The 11,397-nt window shown below is 35.2% G+C and overlaps 1 protein-coding gene across 1 annotated transcript; it reads left to right on the top strand.

Annotated features, from left to right (window-relative positions):
* The first annotated feature begins 1,530 nt into the window (after positions 1-1,530).
* Positions 1,531-10,490, top strand: LOC106092535 (juvenile hormone acid O-methyltransferase-like). Its single transcript, XM_059365429.1, has 2 exons — positions 1,531-1,904; positions 10,139-10,490. Exons 1-2 carry the CDS (start codon positions 1,531-1,533, stop codon positions 10,488-10,490), a joined length of 726 nt encoding a protein of 241 aa, XP_059221412.1.
* Positions 10,491-11,397: the final 907 nt, after the last annotated feature.

Genomic DNA, 11,397 nt, shown 5'->3' on the forward strand with positions numbered 1-11,397 from the left:
AATGTCAAAGCATACTGAGCATCTTTCTCTTTGACACCATGTCTGAAATCCCACGTGATCTGTCAAATACTAATGCATGAAAATCCTAACCTCAAAAAAATCACCCTTTATATCTCTAATCCGATGTGGCCTTTGAAGTGTTTAGTATCCACAATTTTGGTCCGATCCTTACAAAATTTAGCATGAGATATTTCATCAAGATCGGGTCAGATGTAAATATAGTTCCCACATATATCTTTCATCCGATTTGACCTATTCAGGCTGTAGAAGCCACAATTTTGGTCCGATCTTTACTAAATTTGCCACGAAGTGCTTTGTAGGATCGGAAATGGATATTAATTGGTACATTTGTTGGAAGTCTTAACGAAACACTAGTTGCACAATTTCAGCTAAATCGAATGACAGTTGCGGTTTTCAGGAGTTCCGGGAGTTCGGTATATATGGACCAAATTTGAACCGATATGATCCATTTACAAACCCCAACGACCTACATTAATAACTTAGCTTTACTGTTCGACTACTATCGTGATTTCCAGAGTCTGACGGAAGAATATAGCTAAATCGACTTAGAATGTCAAAAGGATGAGGAATATATATACTCTATAGGGTCGCAGATCAATACTTGAAGGTGTTACAAATGGACTATTTTGCATAAGTGCGCCCGTAATATTACTAAAAGCCATTCTGATCTGCTTTCAACTTCCTATCAGCAATAGCTATGTCATTACACGCCCCAACAATTTGTTACTATAATATTTTCAAGTGTAATGATAGCCTTTGTAGGTAATGAGAAGTAGTTATATACAATTAAGCTTATATATACTATGAGTTAAATAAATACATACATAAATAAATACATATTTTCTAGGTTCTACTACTCCTTACCTTCATTATATGTCAACTTCATTTATATGATTCTAAACCAACATCCGCAGTCCGCAGTCCGCCCCTGTGAAAAAAATGTTACAAATGTGTTACAAATGGACTATTTTGCATAAGTGCGCCCGTAATATTACTAAAAGCCATTCTGATCTGCTTTCAACTTCCTATCAGCAATAGCTATGTCATTACACGCCCCAACAATTTGTTACTATAATATTTTCAAGTGTAATGATAGCCTTTGTAGGTAATGAGAAGTAGTTATATACAATTAAGCTTATATATACTATGAGTTAAATAAATACATACATAAATAAATACATATTTTCTAGGTTCTACTACTCCTTACCTTCATTATATGTCAACTTCATTTATATGATTCTAAACCAACATCCGCAGTCCGCAGTCCGCCCCTGTGTTACTTATTGCGTTATGCGTTTATCTTTACTACCGTTTCTATATAAATTGCCAGTACTAATTGTGGGAGCATGCCATCACCACCAGTCTCTGTGGAAAACAGTTAAGATATTGTAATTTTTTTCTCAATTTTTAAACTTTGTTCCTTACAAAAGTACTAATTCTATTTAAGTGAATTTACTCGTGAAGTGCGTTCAATCTTCGTGTTATAGTTGCAGTTGCCTTAGTGCCAAAATGATTAAACCGGATTTGTATCACAAATCACATCATGCTATCAAACAGCATGTGGGTAAACTTATTAGGGAATTTTCCAACAAGTTCCAATGGGGTAATGAAGACAAAGATGTGTTCTGCGATGTTGGCACTGGACCTGGTGATTTCTTTGTGGATCATATTTATCCATTGGTGAAGAGTAAATGTAAGAAAATCATATTAGCCGATATATCTAAGGATATGATCGATTATTGCCAAAAGAACTTTCATATCTCGGAGAAGTTTGAATACAAAATCTTCGATATTGCGGCAAAAAGTGGAGTTCCGGCTGAAGTAGAGGGAAAAATCGACCATGTTACCTCAATGTTAGTTATGCATTGGGTTTCAGATATCAGGTTGGTTGGTAATATGCAAGAGTTATTCATTTTTATACCCACCACCGAAGGATGGGGGTATATTCATTTTGTCATTCCGTTTGCAACACATCGAAATATGCATTTCCGATCCTATAAAGAATATATATATATTCTTGATCAAAGTAAAATCTAAGACGATCTAGCCATGTCCGTCCGTCTGTCTGTTGAAATCACGCTATAGTCATTAAAAATAGAGATATTGAGCTGAAACTTTGCACAGATTCTTTTTATACTCTGCACCACCACTGTGGTACAGGGTATTATAGATTTGTGCATTTGTTTGCAACGCTAAGAAGGAGAAGAGCTACACCCATTGATAAGTATACCGATCGACTCAGAATCACTTTCTGATTCGATTTCCCATGTCCGTCTGTAAGTCCATGTATTCTTGTAATCAAAGTGCAGGTCGTATTTGTTGACCGATTGTCACGAAATTTTGCACATGTCACTCTTTTGGCCCAAGAACAAACGCTATTGATTTTGAAAAAAATCGGCTCATATTTAGATATAGCTCCCATATATATATTTCATCCGATATGGATTTTTAAGGCTGTAGAAGCCACAATTTTCGTCCGATCTTCACAAAATTTAGCATTGAGTATTTCATTTGAGGTCTACATATGTGTGCAAAATTTCATAAAAATCGGTTCAGATTTAGATATAGCGCCCATATATATCTTTCATCCGACATGGACTTTTATGGCTGTAGAAGCCAGAGTTTTAGTCCGATCTTTAAAATATTTTGCACGAGGTATTTTATTTGACGTCCCACAGTGGGCCAAATGGCAAAAAAATTGGAAATAAGTCTACAACTTTTTATCTGTTGATTTTAGCCATACAAAATGTTCTAGACATTTGTAGAGGAGGACATAGGCTTTCAGAAAAGTGCTGTTGTTGGTCCATATCTTTAATACAGGGTGAGCTACAGGGTGTGAAAGTTGACCACTTTTGACTTCTCCAAGCTTCTGGGGGCCATAACTTTTGATCTACTCAACCGATTTACATGATTTAGGACTCTAGAGAAAGAGCTTGACAAGATCTAAAAAACTTATGCATAAAGTACCATGCCATCGTGTACTGTTAAGGAGTTATGAATTGTTTAATTTTAAAATATGAAAATTTGGCCTTGGTTTTTTTCAGTGTTTTTTTAATAACTCCGTCAATTTTAAAGCTATAAACTTCATACTTCACACAAATTATGCCAGCATATGTGTGCATAAAATACAAAAGGAATCACGTGAATATCTTTGGCGGTTTAAAAATGGCATCGTTTTCAATATGAAAAATATTTTTTTTGTCAAAAAATTGCAAAATTTTTCAAAAAAGATACTCCCATTTCCTTTAAGTTTTCGCAAACTTTGGCCGTCAAAGCATTATCATTTCTTTCCATTTTCACAAAGTCGAGGTATTAAGAAAAGTTTTAAGTGCTAATTTGGCTAATTTCGATATCAAACAACACCGTTATCTTAAGACCAAAATGGCCAATTTTTTTACTAAACTTCAAAAGTTTCTCACTGGAAAAAAAGTTCCACGGGGATTTTTTCGCTTTTTTTGAACTTAAATGAAAGCTTAAAATGTTCCCAACATTTTAAGGTATGTCTCGCCATATCCTAGCCATAAATGAGATCGTAGCGATCAAAATACTGAAAAAAGTCAATTTTCAAGTAGTGCTATATTCATTGCTAAAAAACAAGTATTACGTCACATTTTATTGCAAAGATGTTAAATAAACTTTTATTTGGTAACACTTCTTCTACAAAACACAAAAAGAATCATGGAAATATCTCTATTCTATTCCATTTTATGGAACCGGCAATAAAAAAGTCAATTTTTCAAAAAAGTCGAATTTCCCAAATTTTGTTTTTGTTGTCCTAATTGCACATGACACACTATAGCCATATTTACGCAACATACCTTATCGTAAAGGAAATTTTCATACCTTTCCAACGATGTATAAAACATTTCTCAACTCGGATTCTATCTACTCTAAAATTCATTTACACTTCATTAAACTCTATATAAAAATGTCTATTTGTGAAATGGAACCTTATATGGGGCCTACACTAAAACATTGATAGATTTGCCCAGGGTTTACAATACAAATGTGTTAGAATAAAAAAAGGTCTCCTGCCAAAGTTTAAAAAAATTGGAATAAAAATATGTGTTTTAGAGCGAAAACACTTCGCATCGGCGTGCGTTTGTATAGTACCTACATCTATTTTTAATGTAAGCTGATGATTTTTGAATAAAAAGTAACCTAGAAATATACCTGCATATATATATATATTTGTGTTAAGATTTGATGCAGACAAATGTTACCTGTTTCGCTATGTCGAATTCCCAGGAAATCCACCGTATCAATGAATGTGAAAAAACCTACCCATAAAAAATTCATTGTAATTTTTTTTAACCAAATTCGAGTCCAGGTAAATAATTATAGAAGAGTAAGTAAAAAGAGGCACTTTGGACCCCTTTTTACGATTGCGTCTGATACCTGAAATGGGTCATTAATTGTGAATATATTGCATAAATATTTGAACAAAATCCAAATTTTCTTCATTATATTTTGTAGAGGCGTAAAGGACATTTATAAGTTATGGAAGTCATACTGAAGTATTCCACTCTTTCGAAAATTGTATGGGACATCAAAAATGATTCCAAATCATACACGGAGTCATTTAAGGAACTTGTTTACACTTTGGACCACATATATGGAATAAGGCTAAATAAAGACGCTTTAGACAAACTTGAAAAATTCTACAAATCATTTGAGAGAAGGTTGCCAGAATGTTCATTCGCAAAAATCAAGTTTTTCAAAATGTATGAGAAGTGGCTGAAATCGGATCTACTTATTGAAATTAAACCGCTGATTCCCGGCCGGCCTAGCAAAGCATACGACGAAGTTACGGAGAAAACCAAAAAGAAAAAACAAGAGGAACTATTGGCGGCACATCCGCCAAATTTAATAAAAGATACGTTCAAAACAGCATTGTTAAAAACACAACCAAAAAATGTTGGACGAATTGTCGATGTTTTACCATTAGCATCTCCGAAAAGGGTAAAGAGAATGGTAGAAAGTATTCCAACTCCAAAATCGACTACAGAATTCACGGAGGAAGATGCACTGGCCCTGATTTTGAACCTAGGCCTCTCAAGAAACAAATACTCAACAATGAGGAAGGCTCTTCGTGAAAAAGGATGGGGTTGTTTACCCTCAAAACATAAATTGTACAACACCAGGACGAAAATGGTGCCATCAAATATATACGTGGACGAATTAAAAGCAAGAGTGAAACTTGCTGATCTTGTTGAAAATACAGCTGTTAGAATTATTTCTAATTTTACTGAAGAACAGTTGAACACATGTAATAATTCCGAAGTGGTTTTGATCAGCAAATGGGGTTGTGATGGATCATCTGGATTTTCCGAATATAAGCAACAAACAGAAATAGATACCAACTTCGCATCAATTTTCATGGCATCATTAGTACCATTGAGAATGAGATTGTACAAGGACCAATCTTCATCATCGAAAGAAAATGCATTTCAAGATATATGGATAAATAGAACACCTGGGTCAAAATATTTATGTCGCCCAATTCGGTTTGAGTATACAAAGGAAGACCGGAACACAACACGATCTTTGGTGAACGAAATAAAGGAAGAAATTGCTGCATTACCCATGATTGTTATAAACCAATTGGGAAGAAATATAAAAGTTTCGTTTCAACTACAACTCACTATGATCGATGGAAAGGTGGCAAACGCATTAACTGGCGTTATGTCCAATTGGAGATGCAATATTTGTGGCAAGAAGAATGGGCAATTCGAGGACAAGTCTGATGAAAATTTAGTAAACGAAAATGCGCTCAATTTCGGTATTTCGCCCCTGCACTGTAGAATTCGATTCATGGAGTATTGTTTGCATTTATCGTATGACCTTAAATATCGGACTAGCCCTGGAAACCGCGATGTCTCTGCTAGAAACAACCAAGATCTTCACAAAATGAGGCAGGAAGAGAAGAATCGAATCCAGTTGGAGTTTAAACAAAAGGGACTTATAATAGATAAACCTCTTTACGGATACGGAAGCACAAATGATGGCAACTCGGCAAGGCGGTTTTTTGAGGACCCCGTATCGACATCTAAAATAACCGGTCTTGATGAACACTTGCTAAGACGATTCAAAGTGATTTTGGCTGTAATCAATAGCAAAAAGATGATAAATTCAACCAAATTTGAAGCTTATAGTAATGACACAAAAAACATTTTATCTGATTTATATTCGTGGAAAGCTTTAACACCGACAGTACATAAAGTCTTACATCATGGCAAGGAAATTGTGGAATACAACATACTTCCGTTAGGAGAACTTACAGAAGAAGCTCAGGAATCCCGTAATAGAGATGTTAAACAGTTCCGGCTTTTCAATACCCGAAAGAGCACCAAATTTAACCAAAATTATGATTTACTTCAATATTTATTGTTATCGTCTGATCCGGTACTATACAGCATCAGAACTAAATGGCTACCAAAAATATGTGACGATATAGATAAGGACGATCCCGATGCCATTCAAATTAAAGAGCTTTTAAATTTTGATACCTTAGATTATTTGGTAGAGAATAAAATCAAATAATACAAAACTAAAATGCTTTTTTATTTTGGGAGTAGCTAATATACATATAAACGCACGCCGATGCGAAGTGTTTTCGCTCTAAAACACATATTTTTAATCCAATTTTTTTAAACTTTGGCAGGAGACCTTTTTTTATTCTAACACATTTGTATTGTAAACCCTGGGCAAATCTATCAATGTTTTAGTGTAGGCCCCATATAAGGTTCCATTTCACAAATAGACATTTTTATATAGAGTTTAATGAAGTGTAAATGAATTTTAGAGTAGATAGAATCCGAGTTGAGAAATGTTTTATACATCGTTGGAAAGGTATGAAAATTTCCTTTACGATAAGGTATGTTGCGTAAATATGGCTATAGTGTGTCATGTGCAATTAGGACAACAAAAACAAAATTTGGGAAATTCGACTTTTTTGAAAAATTGACTTTTTTATTGCCGGTTCCATAAAATGGAATAGAATAGAGATATTTCCATGATTCTTTTTGTGTTTTGTAGAAGAAGTGTTACCAAATAAAAGTTTATTTAACATCTTTGCAATAAAATGTGACGTAATACTTGTTTTTTAGCAATGAATATAGCACTACTTGAAAATTGACTTTTTTCAGTATTTTGATCGCTACGATCTCATTTATGGCTAGGATATGGCGAGACATACCTTAAAATGTTGGGAACATTTTAAGCTTTCATTTAAGTTCAAAAAAAGCGAAAAAATCCCCGTGGAACTTTTTTTCCAGTGAGAAACTTTTGAAGTTTAGTAAAAAAATTGGCCATTTTGGTCTTAAGATAACGGTGTTGTTTGATATCGAAATTAGCCAAATTAGCACTTAAAACTTTTCTTAATACCTCGACTTTGTGAAAATGGAAAGAAATGATAATGCTTTGACGGCCAAAGTTTGCGAAAACTTAAAGGAAATGGGAGTATCTTTTTTGAAAAATTTTGCAATTTTTTGACAAAAAAAATATTTTTCATATTGAAAACGATGCCATTTTTAAACCGCCAAAGATATTCACGTGATTCCTTTTGTATTTTATGCACACATATGCTGGCATAATTTGTGTGAAGTATGAAGTTTATAGCTTTAAAATTGACGGAGTTATTAAAAAAACACTGAAAAAAACCAAGGCCAAATTTTCATATTTTAAAATTAAACAATTCATAACTCCTTAACAGTACACGATGGCATGGTACTTTATGCATAAGTTTTTTAGATCTTGTCAAGCTCTTTCTCTAGAGTCCTAAATCATGTAAATCGGTTGAGTAGATCAAAAGTTATGGCCCCCAGAAGCTTGGAGAAGTCAAAAGTGGTCAACTTTCACACCCTGTAGCTCACCCTGTATTAAAGATATGGACCAACAACAGCACTTTTCTGAAAGCCTATGTCCTCCTCTACAAATGTCTAGAACATTTTGTATGGCTAAAATCAACAGATAAAATGTTGTAGACTTATTTCCAATTTTTTTGCCATTTGGCCCACTGTGCGTCCTAATATGTGTGGAAAATTTCATGAAAATCGGTCCATATTTAGATATAGCTTCCACATATATGTATCTCTCGATTTGTACTTAAATGGCCGTAGTAGCTACAATTTTCAACCGATCTGCACAAAATTTGGCACGGACTGTTTTGTTACAGCACTTAATATATCTGAAAAATTTTAACAAAATCGGTTTAGATTTGGATATAGCTACCATATATATCTTTCATCCGATTTGAACTATTAAAGCTGTAGAAGCCACAATTTTGGTTCGATCTTTACCAAATTTTTGTGAAGTCTCATTGTATGTGCAATATTTCATAAAAATCGGTTCAGATTTAGATATAGCTCCCATATATAACTTTCATCCGATTTGGCTTTTTAAAGCTGTAAAAGCCACAATTTTGGTCCGATCTTTACAAAATTTCGCATGAGGTGCTTTATTTGACGTCTTCATATGTGTGCAAAATTTCATAAAAATCGGTTTGGATTTAGATATAGCTCCCATATATATCTTTCATCCGATATGGCTTTTTAAGGCTGTAGAATCCAAAATGTTCGCCCGATTTTACATGAGACGTTTAAATTGACGTTCCAATACGTGCGCCCCACCATCAATATAACTCCCATATAATATTTTATCCGATATGGCCTTTTAAAGGTGTGGAAATCCAAATCTTTTGTCCTATGGTAGGAAAATCTTACAAGGTCATAAATCGCTATTTTAATTGGTATCCAAATTAAAGTCTAATTAGATATCGACCGATCTCTCGATTTAAGGTCTTGGACCCATTAAAGGCGCATTTATTGTCCGATTTCGCCGAAATTTGGGATAGCGAGTTGTGTTATGCCCTTCGAGATCCTTCTTCAATTTGGCCCGGATCGGTTCAAATTTGGATATAGCTGTCATATACCCCGATTTCGATTTAAGGTTTTGGGCCCATAACAGCCATATTTATGATACGATTTTGTTGAAATGTAAAACAGTGAGTTGTGTAAGGCCAGTCGACATCCTTCTTCAATTTGGACCAGATCGGTCCAGATTTGGATATAGCTGCCATATAGACCGATCTCTCGATTAAAGGTTTTGAGCCCATAAAAGCCACATTTATTATCCGATTTTGCTGACATTTGGTACAGAAAACTGTGTTAGGCCACTCAACATTCTTCTTCAAATTGGCTCCGATCGGTCCAGATTTCGATATAGCTGCCATATAGACCGATTTCTCGATTTATGGTTTTGGCCCCATTAAAAGCGCATTTATTGTCCGATTTCGCCGAAATTCGGGACAGTGAGTTGTGTTGGGGTCTTCGATATCTTTCTTTAATTTGGCCTAGATCGGTCCAGGTTTGGATATAGCTGCCATATAGACCGATCTCTCGTTTTAAAGTCTTGGCCCCATAAAAGGCACATTTATAATCCGATTTCGCTGTAATTTGACACAGCTATTTATGTTAGGCTTTTCGATATCCCTGTCGTATACGGTTCAGATCGGTCTATATTTGGATATAGCTATCAAAAATACCAATATTTTGATTTACAAAATTTAACAATAACTTGTACTTATTACACTACTTAATTGGAGGCCACCGTAGCGCAGAGGTTACCATGTCTGCTTAAGACGCTGAACGCCTGGGTTCGAATCCTGGCGAGACCATCAGAAAAAATTTTAAGCGGTGGTTTTCCCCTCCTAATGCTGGCAACATTTGTGAGGTACTATGCCATGTAAAACTTCTTTCCAAAGAGGTGTCGCACAGCGGCACGCCGTTCGGACTCGGCTATAAAAAGGAGGCCCCTTATCATTGAGCTTAAACTTAAATCGGACTGCACTCATTGATATGTGAGAAGTTTGCCTCTGTTCCTTAGTGGAATGTTCATTGGCAAAATTTGCAATTTGCAATATCCGTGTATAATTTGGTCCAAATGGGATCCTATTTCGTTAAAGCTGCTATGGGGGCATAGATTATGCATTTTTCATCGGATTATGACGATAGGTGGCTTACATATATATCCGAGGTGGTGGGTATCCAAAGTTCGGCCCGGCCGAACTTAACGTCTTTTTACTTGTTTTTTTATTATTCATCTCTTCAATTTGCAGAAAGGCTCTTAAAAATACTTTCGACCTGCTTAGTCCAAATGGTGGTGATTGTGTGATAGTATTCTTTGCTTTTAATACGATTTTTAATGCGTGTAATGAACTGAGCACTAGCCCAAAATGGTACCCTTATACTAGAGGAGAGGATAACTTCATGTTAACTTTCGAAAATTCAAAAGATTGTAAAGCTGAATTTTCCGAGATGATGAAAGCAGCGGGATTTGAAAACATACGAGTGGACATGGAGTCAACCGTGTACGACTATGAAACTGAAGAAGGTTTAAAAGGTAATAAGAACGGTGTGGCTAAAGATGGTTACTATAACCAAACCTATGTACGAGCTGACTCTAACTGAAATAAGTTTAAATGAATAGAGCTCCAAAAAAGTGTATGGTAAAATGTTTCCGATTTTTATACCTTTCACCTTAGAATAGGGGGTATACTTATCTAGTCATTCCGTTGCATAAACCACGAAATATTCATCTATTTTTTCTCTGTGTATATTGAATTGCAAATTTTCAAATATTGCAGAGAACATGATATCCGTTTGCCACGCATTGGATTTTATACCGGAATCAAGGCATTCAGAATTTATGGATGAACTCGGTGATATTTTGGCCCAACTCGCTGCTGAAAGGTTAAACACAGATCCCCAGAGAACCGGAAGTATCTTATCTGCGGATGTAATTGTGGCATATGGACAAAAAATGAGTGTGAATAAAATATAGCACTAACGTAGTTTAATCTTAAGTACATATATAAATAAATTTGTTAAAATAAAAAAAAAACGGCTGGGCCGATATTTAGAGAAACTTAAATTATATGTTGTTTGTTGAAAATATGGAGTGTCTTACCTAGTTCGTTAGAAATTTTGGGTAGTTTTTTGTCTCTATTTTTACAAATTTCCTAAACCACTTTTATAAATTTCTTATAAATTTGTGGAAAGTCAAGAAGTAAAAAATGGGGAGATCAGTTTATGTATATGGGAGCTATGGTTTGGTGTGATTGCGCATTGCTTAACGGCCTATTGGAAATCATGCAAGGCATTAAAAACTTGGAACAGACGACCAATGCTGCAGCTGTGTAAACGAGGAGGAGATAATTGAGATCCTTGCCATACCTAACACCATGGTCTTCATAAGGCCATGAAGGAACAGATGACTTAGAGCTCTAAGTCTACCTTTCAGCAGCACAGGCCAGGAGCAGATAAGTGTTCAACTATCTACTCCTCCTCGTCTACGCGGTGCGGCAGTGGTCGTTTT

This window comes from Stomoxys calcitrans, chromosome 3, assembly GCF_963082655.1.
Source record: "Stomoxys calcitrans chromosome 3, idStoCalc2.1, whole genome shotgun sequence".
In the NCBI taxonomy this organism is placed as follows: domain Eukaryota; kingdom Metazoa; phylum Arthropoda; class Insecta; order Diptera; family Muscidae; genus Stomoxys; species Stomoxys calcitrans.